Genomic DNA, 19,856 nt, shown 5'->3' with positions numbered 1-19,856 from the left:
ACGATTCCCGTCATGCCCCGCGCGCTTAGGGCGCTGCGTCCGCTCTTGACCCACTTCCGGCAGGTGACGCAATTCCGCTTTGCTGGGCGCGCGGTGGACGGTCTGAAACCTAGAACGCGGCTTTCGCTGGGGCTTGGCGGCTGCTGGGCCCGGCATGGCTTCTTCACGAGCCTCCTCCACGGTACAGAGTTCGGGATCTCAGTTCACTGTGGCAAGGAGCCGAAGAGGGTGGGGTCCTTGTGGGAAGGGGCCGTTAGGGAGCGGGCTGAGGCCGTGGAGGGCCGAGGAGGAAGGCTGCTGGACTCTGGTATCCTGGAGAGCCCAGCAGCGTTTTCCTGGTCCCCAAGAGCTTTCATGTGCTATGTGCCTCTTGCATCTCTCCCATTACGCCCCAAACGGTAAACATTTCCTCCGACTGGTCTAAAAATGGTGCCCTGGAGCGAGGAATGCTCTGGCCAAGAGTTACGTCCTTGGAATTGTAATGAGGCCTCCTAACTCGTATTCAATCTGAAAACGTTTGAAATGTGAAAATCAGTAACGTTGTAACTTGTTTCCCCTTAGCACCGCATTGGTTTTATCTGTTACCCTTGGTATTTCCCCAATGATGATCAATAAGCCTTGGAAGAATCATAAAACCTATTGCATTTCAAACAGAATGAAGTAGGCATGTGCCAAAGCAGATCTTTGATTTAAAAAAACAAAAGTCACCAAAAGAACTTAACTAGTTTTGTTTTTTTATCCACCTCTTATTTCCTATCGGTCAGATTTGAGTGAGAGAATAAAACACCCTCTCCCACCCTCGCAAATCAGTGAAGAACATCTTAACTAGTGCTGAAGCTGCCCTGTGTATTTTAGAGGAAACAATATTGATTGACTGTTGAGCATCATCCTTTGGGAAAGCCTGGTAAATTTCTAAGATTGTTTTAGGTTAACCCAACCTTTTGATTTAACAGGCACCCAAAACTAAGGCACCCGATGACTTAGTGGCTCCTGTTGTGAAGAAACCACACATCTATTATGGAAGTTTGGAAGAGAAGGAGAGAGAACGTCTGGCCAAAGGAGAGTCTGGCATTTTGGGTAAAGAAGGACTGAAAGCAGGAATTGAAGCAGGAAATATTAATATAACCTCTGGTAAGTTGCAAATTCCAAGTCCATCTTTACCTTCGTGGCTGCAGTTTTCTTAATGAATGTAATGAATTAGCACTCATTTTATAATGTCAAAAGTTCAGTCTTTACACTTGCATTTATATATTTGTGCTTTGCCTGTCCTTCTTCGCAGCATCCAGAGATTTTCTTTAAAAACAGTTTTTCTTCCACTAATTATTGTTAGTTATTTTATAAGTTTATTACCCCAACTGAAATATTTTTTTTAAATTAAAAAGATAATAGTTACTTTTATTTTTAAAGATCAAACTATGAAGTAGAAAATCCTGTATTTCTTTTTAATTGAATGTATTTCTTTCTGAGAATTTTAATGTAACTATAAAAATACATAATTTTTTTCTGTAAATGAAACCGCAATATATAAATTGTTTTGTAACCAGCACTTTTCACTCTATATATTATTTGTGATATCTTTCCATGACAGTAACAAGAATTCTACTGTATTTTTAAAATAAAATTATATCTATTTATCATAAAGTCAGACAGTACAGAAGGGTATAAGAAGAAAAGAATCCTCTGCAGGAAGGACTTTGTCAGGTTTCTCATCCTCCCATACTTTTTCTACATCGTGTACATTAGTAACTTTTTTTTTTTAATTTTTCTGCTGTTTTTAAGACTAACTGGGTCATTATTGCACCTCAGATTTTTCATTTAGATGTACATATTTGGTGCAAGTTTAAAAAATTAGTTTCTAGATTATCCAAAAAAGCCTTATAATAAGGGAATTTTATTTTCCTGGTAATTTTTTCCGGTTTACTAATTAATGTTTGTAAGTGTTCCTGTACTGGGACTGTTCTTAGCAAATAGTCTTAGCAAGTGTTAAAATAATATTTCTAGTTTACCTTCTGATTAGAAGGCTAGTAAACTCATTTGCTAAAGATGTTCTGTACTCTTTGTGATCTCATCTAAACTATGTTTATAAACTGAAAATGGTAAATTTTAAAGTGTAATAGGCATTTATCTCTCTTTAGGGTCATATACATACTTTGTTAAAAATTATTTCTTTCTCCCTATTTAAAGAAGATCTGGTGAGTGTGCTAATATTGCATATTCCTTTTGTAGGAGAAGTATTTGAAATTGAAGAGCACATCAGTGAACGGCAGGCAGAAGTATTGGCTGAGTTTGAAAGAAGGAAGAGAGCCCGGCAAATCAATGTTTCCACAGACGACTCAGAGGTCAAGGCTTGCCTTAGAGCCTTAGGGGAACCCATTACACTTTTTGGAGAGGGCCCTGCTGAAAGAAGAGAAAGGTGACTTTTCTAAATATGTATTTTTTTTTTTTTAATTCATCATGGTGTTCTAGTTGCAATCGAGTTGATCCTCTAGCTGAAACTTTAATAGAATTCTCAGGGTTATCAGTATCTTAAGTTTTTTTATATAGTTTTAACCCATAATCTGATTTTAGGCCAATTTTTACTCCAATACCAGCTTTCCTTTGTAGTGTGAAGAAGGTGCTAAGACACTCCCTTCCCACCCCAGTATGAAGTTGTGAGTTGGATAAACAATTGTTGTTGAGCTTTGAAAATTTACACATCAAATATATTTTATGTCAGTGACACAAAATATAATGATATATATTTTTGGATATAATTACAGAAGCACTATCCTTGAATAATGCTCCTCTTGTGATATTAAGGTTACGCAGTGTCATAGTGACATGCACTTTTGAGGATTTTTCTCTTGTCTCTGTATCCATAAGGGACCATCTCTCCCCTCCATCATCAGGCTTCTTAGAGAGATGGTTTGTATTTACTCTGTTTATTTAAGGCCCTTACTCCTTACTTTCCAGCCCCTTGCAAAATTATTGACCCCTAACACCTTGAAATTGCTCTTTATTAAGATCCCTAACCTATCTTTTACTAAGACTAGCCCTAGTACACTGCCTGTCACTCTGCCTGAAACTCTCCCTCTCCTTTATTTCCATACAACCAGATTCTTCTGATTTTCCTCCTATCTCTCTACCTCATTCTCGCTTTTTCAGCCTCTTTTCCCTACCTAACCTTTATAGGCTGTAGTTCTTTGTCCTTATTCTATGCTCACCCTTGGAGATCAGTTCCACTCCATGGCATCATTTACTATATGTGTTCTGCTGACTTCCAAAAATTTCTGTCACCTAGAAGTACTTCCTACAAGTACTTCAAACTTGAGACAGCTTAATTGACATTTGTGGCCCACTCTTCTATTCCCCTTACAAATGGCACTATCATTCCCACAGTTCTCATTTGAAAACCCACCATACCTCCTTTGTTATCAGTCAGCAAAACCTAGTCTTTTCTATTTGGGAATGTAACTCCAGTCTATCTGTGTTCTTTCACATCTAGACAGTTGGTGACAGCTGAAAATGTGTTAATTGTTTGCTTAAAAACCTACAGTTTCTGGGCTGGGGGTGTATAGCTCAGTGGTAGTATACTTGCCTAGCATGCACAAGGCTCTGTTTTAATCCACAGCACGGGGGTGGGTTGGGGGGTCCTCCCATGTTTTCTTCTTATACTTGGAATAAGAAACCTCTAGTCATGACCAAAAAGGTCTTCAAACTCACCTTGTGCCATTCTTCCCCAATTTGCTAGACAGCCACATTGGCCTTCCTGAGTACTCAAGCTTTTTTCCTGTCTTTCAACTAATCTTTTCTCTTTTTGTTCATCCTTTGCCTTTTAGAGTTCTTTTATTCTTTTGTTTCAGCACAAATGCCACCTGTTCAAAGAAGCTTTTCCTAACACCTGATCCTTGCAAAGTAACCCCACCAATATTTTCTATCAAGTGTGTTATTTTTTTATTAGCCATTTCAAAGGAGATACTTTTTTATTGTTGTCTGTTGTATGTCTTCTTCACCATCAAAGTCTATCTTGTTTCATTATTCCTTAGGTGAATGCCTAGAATCTCTACTGCCACTATCTTAATTCAGGGCCATCAATATGACTCAGAGTTTCTACAATACACAGTGTGATTTTGCAGCCTTTATTCTTCCCTTTTAATCCATTCTCCATACTTTTCTAGGGATCTTCCTCAAATGTAAACTCTTCTTAGGATAACACTAACAGCTCTTTGTGACCTGGCTCCTACTTAAATTTCCAGCTTATCCTTCACCAGTCCTCCTTGTACCCCATGCTTCAGCTCTACTGAACTGTTTGTGATTCCAAGCTTAACATAGTTTTCTTACCTCCAGGCCTTTACATTTGTTTAACTCTCTGCCTCAACTCTCATTTCTCCATGTTTTGGGGGTGTTTTTATTTTTTATTTTGCAGTACTAAGGATTGAACCAGGGATGCTCTACCATTGAGCTACACCAGCCCTTTTTATTTTATGTTGAGACAGGGTCTCACTAAGTTGTCTGGGCTAGCCTTGAACTTGCAATTCCCTTGCCTCAGCCTCTTTGAGTCACTGAGGTTACAGGTGTGCAGCACTGCACCCAGTTCATTTTCCCATTTTTGACCCCTTGGTCTGACTACTTGAAGACTCAATTTAGATAACATCCTATCTGTGAAGCTTTCCCTGGTCCAAATAGCTGGCTTAGGTGTCCCTTCTGTATTCCAGTTTAGCGTTCTGTGTTACTGCTGTCATGATACTTAAAATAAGAAACTATATCTCCTTGTACTTTCTGTCTTCCCCCCCGCAGCTATGCTACTTGGAACCCAAAACTATTTCTTTGAATTATTGTTTACTTAGTACCTCAGTTAATATCCAATGCATTGTGGCCTCGAGTGGAATGTGGTTGTCTTCACTGTCTAAGTGGTAGCAATGTACAGAGTGGTTAACTCCAAATGGGATAAGAAATTGCTTTTACTTGAGTTTAGGAAATCTTCAAATAAAGAAGATTGGGTAAAGGAAATCACATGAAAGTTTAGGCATGCCCATTTAACTCTTACAGAAGGTTGCTAGAGTTGTGAATGAAGTTTGAACAGAAAAAGAAAAAACATAGTATATGTAGGTTTTGGTACTCCCTGCAATTTTAGTCATTCACTGGGCATCTTTTTCTTTCTCCTTTTTTTTGTAATAGGGATTGAACCCAGGGACACTTTACAACTGAGCTATAGCCCCAGTCCTTTTTATTTTTATTTTGAGACAGGATCTTACTTGCTGAGGCTGCCCTCAAACTTGTCCTCCTGCCTCAGCATCCCAAGTCACTGGGATTATAGGCGTACACCATTGTACCTAGCTTCTCTGGGGTTCTTGAAATGTATCCCCCTGTAGATGGGGGCAGGGACATGGACTACTGTACTTTTTGACAGTCTTAGCTCAACTCTGTTTACATATTGATCTTTTGTGTTACAGATTAAGAAATATCCTCTCAGTGGTTGGTACTGATGCCTTAAAAAAGACAAAAAAAGATGATGAGAAATCTAAGAAGTCCAAAGAAGAGGTAAAATATGTCTTTGGATTGACAGTATAAACATCAAGAAAATGAAATAGTTGTGTCATTTTCTCTTCTCAGTGGATTGCTTTGTCAGGATAAGGGGAGAAAAGGCTTGGAGGGTTCTTCCATTCAGAAACAGTTTCTGGCAATTGTTTGTGATTCTTATGTGAATATCAAAGGATCTAAGTGAGTTTTCTATTCAGGAAAGAACTAATAGCATTCTTGGTGAACTCACTTAGAAACCAGAGCCATCTAATAAGACATGGAAATACAGTAGAAAGCACATATGCCTGACTTCAGGGCAGGTATGCTTCAGACTTAACATTTCTGCTCTTTATTTGCCTTTCAGTATCAGCAAACCTGGTACCATGAAGGACCAAATAGCCTGAAGGTGGCCAGGCTGTGGATTGCTAATTATTCACTGCCCAGGTAAGCAGAGCCTTTAGAAGAAAGAAGCATATTTTTTCTTGTTTACTCTGAGAGAATGAGGGTCGACTCTATGATGATAGTGGTTATTAAATGAAGCTTATGAACCCTTGTTGACAGCCTTTTTGTTCCTGGTAGCAGTGTTGTTTCTGTGTCCCAGGGCAATGAAACGCTTGGAAGAGGCCCGTCTCCATAAAGAGATTCCTGAAACAACTAGGACCTCCCAGATGCAAGAGCTGCACAAATCTCTCCGGGTAAGGTGTTTGCAATAATTGTTCAATATCTTCTATTACTAGATTTTTTTACTTTGAACCATCTCAAGGAAAGTAAAGGCAACTACCATGAATATTCCTTCCTGCTGGATCTGCTATGACATGCAAGGCACTGTTAGTTAAGGTGGCAGGAACCTACGTGTGCTTTGTACACACAGAGGCCACTGGTTCTATTTTTGACTGCTCCATTTTAATTTGTTGCAGCTGTGCTTCAGACTGCTATATGGTCTTCTGTTGATATTTGCTGACATAGAAGTTTGTATTACCAAGACTAGAATATAGCTGGAGCTTCAAATAAGCCTGATTCCATTCACCAATACAAGTGTTTTCTAATAATAACAGTGAAAGTATAAAATCTTGGGATGGGTTAAAACTGAAAGATTGCCCTTTTTTTAATGGCAAAAAAGCCAAGGAACTCTTGGATTACCCTATTAATGTCATCATTTGTCTTCTTTTTTTAAGTCTCTGAATAACTTCTGCAGTCAGATTGGGGACGATCGGCCTATCTCCTACTGTCACTTTAGTCCTGATTCCAAAATGCTAGCCACAGCTTGTTGGTAAGTTTTATTTTACAGTTGACATTTTCCTAAATGGGGATAGGTCCAGAAATAAATAAGCATTTGTCATAGCTGTCTAGTTCTACTTCCTCAGTTTCTCATGATCACATCATACTACAACATAGTCTTTGTTTCACCAGGGCCCCAGAGAACCATAATATGTGGCAGACTCTCATGTTCTTGACACTGGCATTTTTGAGCAGGTCATATGGATTATAGACCAAGTAGTGTTCACTCCTCAGTTTAGATAGCTATTTTTTGTTATTGTTTTTTGTTTTAATTCTGTTACCTACCTAAGATACATAATACCTGTAAGCTTCAGTGTCCTTATGTATAAAAGTGAAGTGGTAACATTTGTAAATCATCTTGCCTTGATAATGCCTGATATATGGTAAGAACTCAGTAAGTGTTAATTTAACTTTATTTTCTACTTAACACGTATGCAAAAACTCTTGGGATGTAATAACTTTGTTTTGTTTTTTTGGCTTGTTTGGTTGGTTTTTTTGCAGTGCTGGGAATTGAGCCCAGGGTCTCGCACATACTAGGCAAGAGCCCTACCACTGAGCTATACCCTCAGCCCTGTTTTGCTTTGTTTTTGCTTATTTTGTGGACTATGGTGTCTAGTAGAGAAGAAGCTTATACTGAATGCATAGGATCTATACAACTAGGCAGAAATTGAGACTGTGCTTCAGGAGAAAGCCCAAGAAATATACAGATCACCTCTCCAAGCCTCAGTTACCTTAACTCTACTTTATGGTGATTTAAGAAAATGTTTTGTTCTTTTTGAAGTTCTAGAGATCAAACCCAGGACCTCACGTTTGCTAGGCAAATGCTGTACCATTGAGCTACATCCCTAACCCAGTTTCCTTAACCATAAAGCATAAATGGAAATCCTGCTGTATTCTTGGAAATAGTAGATATGAAAGTAATTCTTAGAAAATTTCCAAAATAAGTTTTGTTTTGTTTTTTTTAATTTAGATACTTTGTAGATGATAAAATGCTATTCAATTTAAAATAGGACATGATGGTTTCATTTGTTCTGCCTTCCTCATAAATTGATCCAGAAATTAAGGTGGATAGCAGCAATGCTGTTCAGTAGGATAGCAGTAGGGTCCAGTAAAAGCCCCTGGTTGTCTGAGACCTGGTTGTATCTCTTCTCCTATAGCCCTTCAATTTATTAGTCTTTTATTATTTATTTATTTTCTGTCTGCCACTGTAAAGTATATAGGGGGTGAGAAGAGATTGTCCTTTAGTAATGTTACCAAGGTACCTTTTCCTTCCCAGACCAACCCTGGCTGAGATGCTTTCCTTTATATTTGATAGGAGTGGGCTTTGCAAGCTCTGGTCTGTTCCTGATTGCAACCTCCTTCACACACTTAGAGGTAAGTTAGAGTCTTGTTTAGATCTGTTTTATCCCCACGTGACCTCTTATAAGTAGTAAAACTCTGCCTCACACTCAAACCCAGTACACACAGCATCGATTCCTGATTTCATTTGATGTTGTTTAGTTTCTCAGACTCCAAAGCCAGAATGTAATGACTTCTTACCATACAACCTTTTTCTCATATCCATCCACACTCAGGCATTTTATAATGTCTGAACTAATAAACACAAACCTTTAATGTTTTACTTTTTTCTAATCTAGCTTAAATATTAGCTTAAATCTTTTTTTTTTTCTTTTTAAATGTTGAATAGTCACTTTATTTATTTACACTAAGGGGTAGTGTGTACTGGAGATTGAACACAGAGCACTTTACCACTGAGCTACATCTCCAACTCTTTTTATTTTTTTAAGACAGGGTCTCACTGAGTTCCTTGGGGGCCTCACTAAGTTACTGAGGCTGGCCTCAAACTTGCAATCCTCCTGCCTCAGCTTCGGATTATAGGCATGTGCCTGGATAAATAGTCACTTTAATACTTTACATGTTCACACATATTCCCTGATATATTTTTATCTGTATTGTTCATCACAATATATATTTTGCTGCAGGTTATAAAGAAGTGAGAACCCTTTAACTTTCTTCTCTTTTTTTAGGCCATAACACAAATGTAGGCGCAATTGTATTCCATCCCAAGTCTACAATCTCATTGGACCAAAAAGATGTCAACCTGGCCTCTTGTGCTGCTGATGGTTCTGTGAAACTTTGGAGTCTTGACAGGTGAGTATTACTGTGCTACAATTGCTACCTACATCCTAAAGTACATAAGTAATTGGTTGGCTCTCAGCAACTCAGAGTTAAAAATCTGATATTTGACCCCAGCAATAAACTAGGAGTTAAGGTAAATTAGTGTGAAAATAGAGTGGGAGATTTCTTTTTTAGACTTCTTTCACCAGAGGAGTTGTGCCAGGTTTTTCTGGTTAACTTTGAACCTCAATTTGTGCCTCCAGCATAGTGGCACTGTTTCCAGCTGCAGATATTTTGGAAAGATCCAGCCTACCTCCTACACAGTGGGTTAGCACTGGAGAAATGCGTGGTTTGGTAGATGGACTGAGGATAACAATCTTGGTAGCCTATTCATTGTTAGCTTACAGCCACGGGGGAGAGGAAAGTGAGGTTCTGTCTGGCAGCACTGCCAAGAAGGTGGTGTCATCTCCCACTGGCTCCATCTTTGACCTAGGATATATTTATCAACTACAACAGGTTTTTGGTTTTTATTATTTTTGCTATCCCCCAAAAAACTGTGGATGTACTCTGTTGGTTTAAGACATCTGAGTTCAATTACTTAGTTTTCTTTCTTTGGGAAAGCACAGAAAGGTTTTGATTCCAACATTTTTTAAAGAGCTAATTAGTGTCTGTTCTGCCAAATAGGGTCTCATCTACAAGCCAGAAAGTTTTAATTGGCTTTGGTAATACTTAGCAATGTTTATTCCCCTGGGGCTCTGGTTAGTTCTTTGTATGCACATTGACAAAGTTCCCTTTTTAATTGCCCTCTTTAGAGTTCATGTTTATTTCCTTCCCCTGTGTTTGATCTTTCTGTGGATTCTGGGTAGCAGAATTTCATGACCATCAAAAGGAGGCCAAGCCTCTGTCTACTCAGGATTTCCTTTTTCCATTTGAATTTTTGAATAGACTAAGATTTGAGAAAGATTTATCTGTAGCCCACTTGTACTAAAACAGTTTGATTTCTAAGTATAATTTGAAAGTTTTCTTTCCAAAATCCAAGTACTACTTTGGTGCAAAGTGACTATTTTGCTTACTAGGCAGAAGTGTCTCACTTTTCTCTAATACTAAATTATATGGTGTTGAGGTTTTAGTGATAGATAATTAAGGTGGTAGTCAGCTGGCCTTGTGGGCACATGAAATAGTCCCAAATCTTTTAAAACCTTGGGAAGGAGCTTAATTATTGTTAACCCTAATATTTTAACAAATTGTAAGCATAGTTACAACTTAGCCACTTGAAATGTACAGAATGGGTATATCTTCACAACAATAAATAAATACAATAAGTATTTACATGACTATAAAGTGGTTTACTTGTCTATGTTTGGTTCCTTTTCAGTGATGAACCAGTGGCAGATATTGAAGGCCACACAGTACGTGTGGCCCGAGTGATGTGGCATCCATCAGGACGTTTCCTGGGCACTACCTGGTAAGCCATCTCATTATTTTCCCATTCATACACGCTTGTGGCATTTTGTTAATTTTTTTTTCGTTGTCTGACAAGTAAATTTTTAGAGCAGAGATTTCTAGTAGAATTTTTGTGAACTGCTCAGAATCAGAGAAAAGAATATGATATAGTGAGGATTAAGTGTATTTGCTTTTAAATTGTAATGAATGACTTAAATATGGGTTTTTACTATATATTGTATTAAAATCTCTCTGGCAACTAATCAGTTTCTCTTTCTGGTTCTGTATCAGTGAGGCTAGAATCTGGTGGTGAATTTTTTCTTTGAGGTATAAATTAACATCCGGTGAGATGAGTTTAAGTTTACAGTTCAGTCTTGACAATTGCTTACCATCTGTGTGACCCACACCCCTGTCAATATAGAGAAAGTTCTCTCAAGCCCCTTCCTATTCAATTCCCCTCTCCAAAACAACCACTCATCTGATTTCTGTCTTTATAAGTGAATCACCTCTATTCAGACTGTCTGAGCTCATTTGTGTCTGGTTTCTTTTTACCCAGTGAAACATTTTTAAGATTCAATCATGTAGCAGGTGTCAGTAGTTCCTTTTTTTGCTGAGCAGTGGTGTATTGTGTGCATGTGCCACAGTTGGTCCTGTGTTAGACACTCGGACTTGTTGATCAGTCAGAATAAAGCTGCCCTAAATATTCTTATACCAGGCTTTTTGCAGACATGCTTTTTTTTCCTTTCTCTTAAGTAAATTCCTAGAAGTACAATTGATAGTTCAGAGGATAAAACTCTTAAACTTCTAAGCAGTGTTTCAAGGTGGTTATACCATTTTACATTCCAAGAATTCTGGTTGCTTCATATCCTTACCAACATTTGGTGTTGTCAATCTTACCAGTTTGTCTAAGGTAGCCATTGTGTAGTGCTATCTTATATTCTAATTCTTATTACCCTAATGACAGTTGGTATTGAATACTTTGTCGTATGTTTACCATTTGTTTGCATATCTTTTGTGCAATGTTTAGTTAAAGATTTGTCTTTTTTTTTTTAGTTGTAGATGAACACAATATCTTTATTTTCTTTATTTTTATTTGATACTAAGGATCGAACCCAGTGCCATGCTCTACCACTGAAACACAACCCCAGCCCCACTTAGTACTTTTTTTAATTGAATTTGTCTTTTTTTTTTTTTTTTGTCTTTTTCCACATGCTTAGCCAGTTCTACCACAGTTATTGAAGAGACTTTCCTTTCTCTGTTGAAATTGCTTTGGCACCTTTGTTGAAAACATTTGACCAGATATATGTGGGTGTGTTTCTGTACTTTGTTCTATTCCAGTCTTGTTTTTGTATTCCCAGCATCCAATATAGGGCCCTGTAAATATACAAAGTTCAACAAATAAGGAGACATAATAACAAAATGAAAGGAGAATATAGGCAAGAGAATCTTTCTTAGGGAAGATTCTTGAGCCATTCTTAGGGAATTCTGTTCTTAAAATAGTTAACTAGGGTAGATTTACAGCAAGTTCAAGGTTTCCCTGCTGTGCCTAAGACAGGTGTTCTTAGCTGTTGAAGCATTGTTTGTTCCAGAAAGGAATTTCTTACTCACATGGTTGAAAGTACAGTTTTGGAACCGTTAAGTTAAGCCACAGATACTGATAGTAACTTGCACATTGTGGAAACCAAATCAACCTGCTGGTTGATTGCTAGTGTAATTCTTCCTTTTCTTAGCTATGACCGTTCATGGCGCTTATGGGATTTGGAAGCTCAAGAAGAGATCCTGCATCAGGAAGGCCACAGCATGGGTGTGTATGACATTGCCTTCCATCAAGATGGCTCTTTGGCTGGCACTGGGTAAGGCTTCTTCCACAAAGCCGGGGCAGCTCAGTAGTGTCACCTCTTAGATGTGCCTGCTTCCCCAAAGAACTGGATTCAAAGTGTTCATTTATATATTATTTTGTCAGGGGACTGGATGCATTTGGTCGTGTTTGGGACCTACGCACAGGACGTTGTATCATGTTCCTAGAAGGCCACCTGAAGGAAATCTATGGAATAAATTTCTCCCCCAATGGGTAAACTAAGCTCATTGAGTGAGGGGTGGAGAGGGTGCTTGGTCAGTCACTACTCTGTTTTCTAACTTTCATACTACATCTGATCCACAGCTACCACATTGCAACTGGCAGTGGTGACAACACTTGCAAAGTGTGGGACCTCCGACAACGACGTTGCGTGTATACCATCCCTGCCCATCAGAATTTAGTGACTGGAGTCAAATTTGAACGTAAGCCTCCCTCCTGTTTTAGGCCTAAACACCACACAGGTTCTGCACATCAGTGGAGTGCAATCCAGGCTGTAGCTTAACTTAGAAGTAGAACAGGGGAAAATTTGACCTCTGTTAAAGGAGCAAGTTACAATTTCCTTCCTCTGCTGTATCCCTGAGCAGAGCTATGGCAGAGCGTGAAAGTGGGGCTGTAGTTGTGGCTCAGCAGTAGAGCACTTGCCTAGCATGTGTGAGGCACTGGGTTCCAGCCTCAGCACCACATAGAAGTAAATAAGTATATCCATCTTCAACTAAAAAATAAAAGCACTTAAAAATTTAAAAAAAAAAAAAAAAACATGAGAGTAAAGACTTGTGAATGCTTTGCTTCATTCTTTTCTCCATGGACATTCTAAGGATATTCTGAAAAGTAATATTAATCTTGTCTACCAAGGAAAGAGCTAGATTCTTTTGTCACTTCTCAGTCTGCCTGTGGTTGTCCCTTTTTCCTAGAGACCTCCTAAGAATATAGAACCAGGCCTGGCCTGGTGGTGCATGCTGGTAATCCCAGCAGCTCAGGAGGCTGAGCAGGAGGATCACCAGTTCAAAGCCAGCTGCAGCAAAAGCAAAGTGCTAAGCAACTCAGTGAGACTCTGTCTAAATAAAATACAGATCAGGGCTGAGGATGTGGCTCAGTGTTTAAGTGCCCCTGAGTTCAATTCCCTTTACCAAAAAAAAAAAAAACCATAGAATCAGTATGTTTTTAGTTTTTTTAGGTATAGAAATGCCTTCTTTTTCAAAATAGTATGTTTGGGCAGGTTTTTGTTTTTGTGTGTGTGTGGTTTTTTGTTTTTTTGGTAAGCTCTTGAATATTTGATGAATTCTCAGGCACATTCCTTTCTTTTCTCCAATAGCTATCCATGGGAACTTCTTGCTAACTGGTGCCTATGATAACACAGCCAAGATCTGGACCCACCCAGGCTGGTCCCCATTGAAGACTCTGGCTGGCCATGAAGGCAAAGTGATGGGTCTAGACATTTCTTCTGATGGACAGCTTATAGCCACCTGCTCATATGACAGGACCTTCAAGCTCTGGATGGCTGAATAGACAAGACCGTGGAAGAAGGACTCTAACCTCAGTCTCTCCCTTAGGAGCCATTTTCCTTAAAAGAAAAGAATTGACGTGTTTTGTTCTATCATGTTTTCTGCCAATTACCATGTATAGACCCTCAGTAGATTTGGATTTTCACGTCAGCCTACTCCCAAGAGGCAGCCCAGTCCTTAGGTGATGGTGAACTCTTTTCGTGGTTGAAAATGAAATTCTCATCTTCAGGCCCAGCCATGAACTTCCTAGACATTTTTTATTGGTCTTTCTTTGAAATCTTCTCAGCACTCAGGATTGTGACTACTCTCTGCATTTTTAATTCTTGAAACTTGGCTTTCCATGACATGGTATATGCTTCAGGGCTGCATGTGATCCAGTGAGCAAGGTGGCTGGACTGTATTCTGAAAGTCCTTGAGGGAAGAGACACATCTCCCCACATACTGGTTGAACAATGCCTCACGGCAAGTCCCTGGAATGAACAGCAGTTATGCTGATGTTTATACACTGAAGCTTTGACCTCTTCCTGTGAAGTTCACTTGGAATGCCAACTGCATCAGGAAACTCAGAACTGAACACTCACCTCATCAGAAAATGCCCTCCATCTTGCTTTGAAGCTTAACATCCTTCATACTTCCCGAAAGCAAGGCCACTATGTCAGGATTCATAGAAATTTGTAGAAAGCAAACACGATGTCTCTCTTGTACACTCTCCTTGCTATGGTTATTTAAAGGATGTACTTTGTGTATTAAAAGGTACTTCATGTCGAAGTAACTGGAAAAAATCCCTAATAGGCATTACTAAACATAAACCTTTTTCTCTTTATTACCCACTTGCTAGGAGTAAAATCCTACCATAAAAACTATCCTTTAAAAATTGTTTTCTATAGTTAAGCATTTTCTGAACCCTAGTCATTTGTCCAAGGAAGTATCTTTTTTTGGTTTGGGTTATAACATTTCAGATATGGATTAGCACAATTTCTCCTTAATTAGCACTCTTAGCTTTGTTAATGGGGGACTGTTGGCCTTATCACCAGTAAACTGTGCATGGGCTCCATAATTCTTACTAGTTGGGCATGTAGTGATTGCCTTCACCTTCTTACCGCAGGTATATATTTTCTGGCCTCTGAAATTGGTAAATTCACATAAAAAGAGGAATTTGGAAGAAAAGCATAATAAGGAAGAATTAAACAAGGGCTAACATAATGGTTTCTCCATGAATGTTCAAAATCCTTTCATTTGCCCATCCAGAGAGGTTGAGAGTGGCTTTGGCTCTATTCTGCAAATTAAGAATATGTGATATGTAGCTAAATATGCTGTTTTTAATCTGATTTCATTTATAACCAAATCGATGCATTTCCTGTTCAGTTGTTAAGCCTCTGAATTCTTGGGTCTGTCCTCACGGCCCTGCGTTGTTGTTTAATAGTTCTGTTTTCTTTGTAGTTTGCCATGAAAAAAACTTTCCATCACCATTTTTGTAAAATGATGGACATGAGTGTACCCCGTGCAGCTTGGGCATGGCGCACTAACAGTGGTTTGCAGTTTCTCAGGTGTAAATCTTACTATTCCCTTGGACTTGCCTGTTTGTTTGCTTTTTGGTGGTGGTTCATGAGGTGATGGTTGGGTTAAAAATATTTCATCTAAGCCTTTAATAGAACAAATATCTGGTAGAATATCCATTTCTTCAAACACCATTATAAGAAAGTAATAGAGAAGCACAAAACCAGGAGTGGCATTTCATGATAATGCTGAGCTGAACATCATGGCCACCACAGAGCAGAACACTTACTCCCTACCTCGTCAGTGTGCCAGCACATTCAGACATCTCAGTAGTCCTCATGACCATATGAGTTTCTTATTCCCTTTTTATAGGCAAAACTGCAGCGCCAAGAAGTGACTCACCAAAGCTATCCAGCTAGTAAGTTATAAACCTGAATCTGAACCCTAATCTGTCCGACCATTTCATCTTATAAAGATTCCACAGGCTTTCTTGAGTAGGTTGGCCACACTGGCTACAAGTCCAGTGCAGCCAGCATTACCTTTTTCCTCTGTGGATCATCTTTTTAACTCCACCTTGTGTACTGCCCTGTTCACAAGTGACTTCATCTCTGACTTCACACCAAATGGAGGCAGTTTTCCCACTTCTACCTCATGAACTTCACAGGAGCCTGTTGGGTATTGCTCAACAGGATAATTGTTTGCATTTTGAAATAGATCTTTCCTTGCATAGAACCATCATAAGAAACAGCAGGTCTCAGTGTCCCTCTTTTCTGCACTAAATGCAGAAGCGCAGCCCACCCCCTTCATTGCATACCAAAGATGCTCCCACAATGTTTCCAAATGCCTCCCTGAGAAGACAGGACTACCTCAAGGTTAGAGCTACTGAATGTGAAACTAGAAGACACTATAATATTAGGTATATCCTTCCTTACCCGAAATAACCCAAAATTAGGTCATATTTGGTGGTGTATCAACCACTCTAAGAATATAAGTTCTATTTTGAGTGACCTTGAACAAGGTAGCCAAAGTGTCACAGCCTTGGTTTCAGGGGATGACAATTAGACCCATATGCCCTAGTGAATAGGCAGATGCTCCTCCCTGGCTCTTCCCAGCTCCTCTCTCTGTCCCCTGCCCTGAGCCACTTTGGCCCACCCATCTTTGGAAAATATGGTGAGATCATTGCCTAACTTACCTGCTGCAAAGTTAAGGAGGAAAGATGAGTAGAGAAATGAATTCAACTGGGAGAGGTGCAGTCCCAGCCTCAGTGTAATTATCTGGGAAGGACAGCAATGGAGAGGAGGTTGCTAGTCCCTGGCGGGTTACGTAGGCAGTTTTCCAGTTTGGTAATGGAGAATTTTTCTACAAATTGGAGCTGAAAACTGTTGTTTTTACTAAAAATATATTTCTTGGCTCTTTTGGAATACCTTGTACATTAAGACCCTTAACAAGGATTTATAGAGGATACTTCCATTAAACTGAACATGATTTAAACCAAATAAAACTGACTCAAGTTCTGACAATTTATTTCACCAATTAAAAGAAACTCAAAATGCCAACTTTTTGTAATTGTGATGGTGGGTTAACCACTTTGGGATTGTTTCAGAGCTCTGGGCCACCAGGCAAGCTAAAACTAGAAAAGCAGAAATGAAGGTTTTAGACTCTGCAAGGCTCCTAGGTTCTTGGTTTCTTCATGTAAAAAATAGGTCCCCCACAGCAGGCCTGGGATGGAAGTAAAGTTTTGCCTCTGTCCCGGGCTGCATCCTACCTTCTGAGGCCAGAATCCCAGTACTTCCAGGAGGGAGTCAGAGCTGTATCCTGCACCATCTAAACAGACCTCTGCACCCACAGAGAATAAAGGCCTGTAAACCCATATTTATTTACTTATTTATGGTGCTGGGGATTGAATCCAGGGCCTTGCAAATTCTAGGTAAGTGCTTCCCCACTGAGCAACATCCACACCCCAAATCCCAGATTCTTTTTCTTTTCTTTTTAAGAATATTTTAAATGTATTTATTTTTTAGTTGTAGATGGACACAATTCCTTAATTTATTTTTATGTGGTGCTGAGGATCAAACCCAGTGCCTCACACATGCTAGGCAAATGCTCTACTACTGAACTACAACTCCAGCCCAAATCCCAGATTCCTAATCCACTGATCTTGGCTTCTTTCACCTTTAGACTCTTATCTCCCAACACTCCATGAACTGCACGCTGACAAGAGGTTGTCCAGTGCATCTTCCCTGCTGCTGGGGGCCATCAGCCACCAGTGGGTAATCTTACACTTTTCTTCCCTCTGCACTCAGCACCTGCCCAATTAATGGTTGTAGAATGAATAAATGAAGGAATTAAGGAATGAAGACCATATTTTACTGGGACTGGTGGAAAGACATCCAAGGAGAAAGCTGAAAAGGGGAGACAAGCACATTTTCTCACAGAATTCAAACTTACTTTCCAAACATTTTAGCAACACATAATGAAAAGAGCAAATAAAATAAAACATGAACTGAGTCCAAAACAGCTCCAGGGAGAGCTACAGCTTGCTATTTGGACTAGTCAGGTCGCTGGATACCATTGTCCAGTCCTTTGGCACAACTTGCTATGTGGCTCTGTAGCCATACAACCCCTGGTTCACACTCAGAGCTCTGCATGCCTCCCAGCCCTTCAGCTTCATCCCCCAACCCCGCCCACGTGCGCACGGTAGGGCCTTCTCTGCTCCCAGAAGCAAACAGGGCCTAACCGATCTCTGGATCATAAAATACTACAAAGGAAGACAACACCAAATGAGGCTCTGCATCCCCAGCCCCAGCAGCCACTGAGAAAGGCCTGGTTCCTTGTCCAGAAACAGAGTGCTCAGCCCACGCCCCAAAGGAACTGCTTGGTCCAAAAGATGGAAAAGATGAGCAGCAGAGTGACACTGAGGATGACAGCCATCAGATAGGCAAAGATGCGGAACTGAGGGTGGCGGAAACACTCCCTCAGAGAATAGTGGCTGGGGATGGGGATGGGCATAGGCCTGGTGGCCGGGGCAGTGTCCTGGGAAGGTGCAGTCTGGTTCCCAGGCTCGAGGCCTAGGTCCAGTGTGTAGACCCGAGGCTGGCGCAGGAAGTAGCGGCTCTTAGGCTGGTCCTTGAGACAGAGCTGCCGGCCCTCCAGGATGACGTGGTGGGGCTCCAGGCGGAGGAGGCTTAGCATGGCAGTGTCTGTGGGCAAGTCAGTGACGGGCTGCCCCGAGGCCAGCACGGTGGGCTGGCGACAGAGCGGGCACAGCAAGCGGCGCCGGGCCGGAGTCACCAGGCTGAGGTGGGCCAGGCATTCCACACAGAAGGAGTGGCAGCAGTCCAGCACTTTGGGGGTATGGAACGTGTTGTTGAAGGGGTTCCAGCAGACAGGACACTCAGCCTCAGGCTCCCGGCCCTGGGGCTCGGTCATCCTCAGACCACACTGGGAGGCCTCACAGGGGATGTCCTGGCAGGAAAAAGGAGCAAAGGTTCACCCGTGAAGCTCTGTCCCTGAGCTTGGTCTGAGGCTCAGCGTTCTGTGGCGTTCTGTTCAGTCCCATTTTACAGAAGCAGCTTAGGTTCAAAAGGGTTTTCTTCCAGAGCACCTTGTTTCTAAGCCATTCAGCTAAGTCTATGTACACAGCTTCCCCTGCGTCAGGGTGAAGGCCTGAGTCACCACCACCCCAACCAACAGCACCAGATGAACTGGCAGTGGAGGGAACTGCACCCTGGCTTTGTAGATGGCTTTGGGAATGTTCCTTGTGGTCACCGTGTTGGCCCTTGACTGCCCTGAAGTCAGAAGAGGGTGAACCATGGTTGGGGTTTTGCTAGAGGACAGATCCTCCCTTCCCTTAAATCTCTGACCAGGGCGAGATGGTCTTTGTCAATTCCCTGTTTGTCCTTCCTGTGGGAGCAAACGCCAGGCCTGCTTTCCTCCTCCGCCTGGTCTAGAGGGCCAACCCTCCAGAGCTGCCTGGCCCGCTCCTCAGCCTGGTGAAGAGGCCCCTGGGAAAGCTTTTCCCCTTGATCTGGGACCTCGCGCTCAGGCCCCCAGATCAGCCCTCACAGAGCCTCTCCCTGGCACTCGGCGTCTCTTGGATCCCCCACCCTGCTTTGTCCAGGGAAACCATCAAGACACCCACCTGGGCTTGTGCGGGCTGCAGCGGGATCAGGCAGAATACTCACAAGTGCCTGAGGTTCTGGTCTCTCCCTCTCCTGAATCCACAAAGCTTTGGGAAACTGCCTTCTCACCACCAAGCCCAGGGCCGTCTCCATGGCAGCAAGATCACAGCACCTGGAGCTGCCAGGTGGCCCAGGCTGCAGCCTGTTGAGCACACCTGCCTGGTGCCAAGGCCAGAGAGCTGCTAGGTGGCGGCTGGGAGGTTGGGGACCGAGTTTCCCACACACACACCTGGGGCGTGGCAACCAATTGAACTTGGAAGCCAAGTATCTGCGTGATCGTGGGCGGTTCTTCCCAGACCTGAGGTCCCTGGCCTGGAAAGGCAGGGGTGGCGATTTCCTTTCTGGATCATGGAAAGGGTAAGTGAGTCGTCCGGGCTTCCTCTCCCCTCATTTCTTTTCTCAAATGGCTGGAATCTCTTCCTTGCACAAAAGGGCTGCCTGCCCTGTGCTTCTATTGCTGCAAAATTCACCTGGTTCACG

At 41.3% G+C, this 19,856-nt stretch overlaps 2 protein-coding genes across 2 annotated transcripts; one reads left to right on the top strand and one right to left on the bottom strand.

The window, feature by feature from the left end:
* Positions 1 to 55: 55 nt before the first annotated feature.
* Positions 56 to 14,575, top strand: PRPF4 (pre-mRNA splicing tri-snRNP complex factor PRPF4). The gene is made up of 14 exons (XM_081268021.1): positions 56 to 181; positions 954 to 1,131; positions 2,227 to 2,413; positions 5,433 to 5,520; positions 5,864 to 5,943; positions 6,101 to 6,194; positions 6,675 to 6,769; positions 8,093 to 8,151; positions 8,805 to 8,928; positions 10,271 to 10,360; positions 12,069 to 12,191; positions 12,302 to 12,409; positions 12,500 to 12,618; positions 13,509 to 14,575. The coding sequence occupies exons 1-14, from the start codon at positions 155 to 157 to the stop codon at positions 13,700 to 13,702; spliced, it is 1,566 nt and encodes a 521-aa protein (XP_081124147.1). The 5' UTR covers positions 56 to 154; the 3' UTR covers positions 13,703 to 14,575.
* A 3,470-nt stretch (positions 14,576 to 18,045) lies between these two features.
* Positions 18,046 to 19,469, bottom strand: RNF183 (ring finger protein 183; the record flags this gene model as incomplete). The annotated part of the gene is made up of 2 exons (XM_081281259.1): positions 19,337 to 19,469; positions 18,046 to 18,660 (listed from the first exon to the last, which is right to left on the bottom strand). Exon 2 carries the CDS (start codon positions 18,622 to 18,624, stop codon positions 18,046 to 18,048), a length of 579 nt encoding a protein of 192 aa, XP_081137385.1. The 5' UTR covers positions 18,625 to 18,660; positions 19,337 to 19,469.
* Between the last annotated feature and the right edge of the window lie 387 nt (positions 19,470 to 19,856).

The sequence above is a fragment of the Spermophilus citellus genome, assembly GCF_964194105.1.
Source record: "Spermophilus citellus genome assembly, chromosome: 2".
NCBI lineage: Eukaryota > Metazoa > Chordata > Mammalia > Rodentia > Sciuridae > Spermophilus > Spermophilus citellus.
This window is presented reverse-complemented; position numbering and strand designations above follow the sequence as displayed.

Excerpts from the sequence above, each read along its gene's own strand:
- PRPF4 (XM_081268021.1), top strand. The coding sequence starts at position 155 with ATGGCTTCTTCACGAGCCTCCTCCACG. Across the intron at positions 5,944-6,100 it reads GCTAATTATTCACTGCCCAG|GGCAATGAAACGCTTGGAAG; the intron begins GTAAGCAGAGCC and ends TCTGTGTCCCAG. Across the intron at positions 8,152-8,804 it reads CCTCCTTCACACACTTAGAG|GCCATAACACAAATGTAGGC; the intron begins GTAAGTTAGAGT and ends CTCTTTTTTTAG.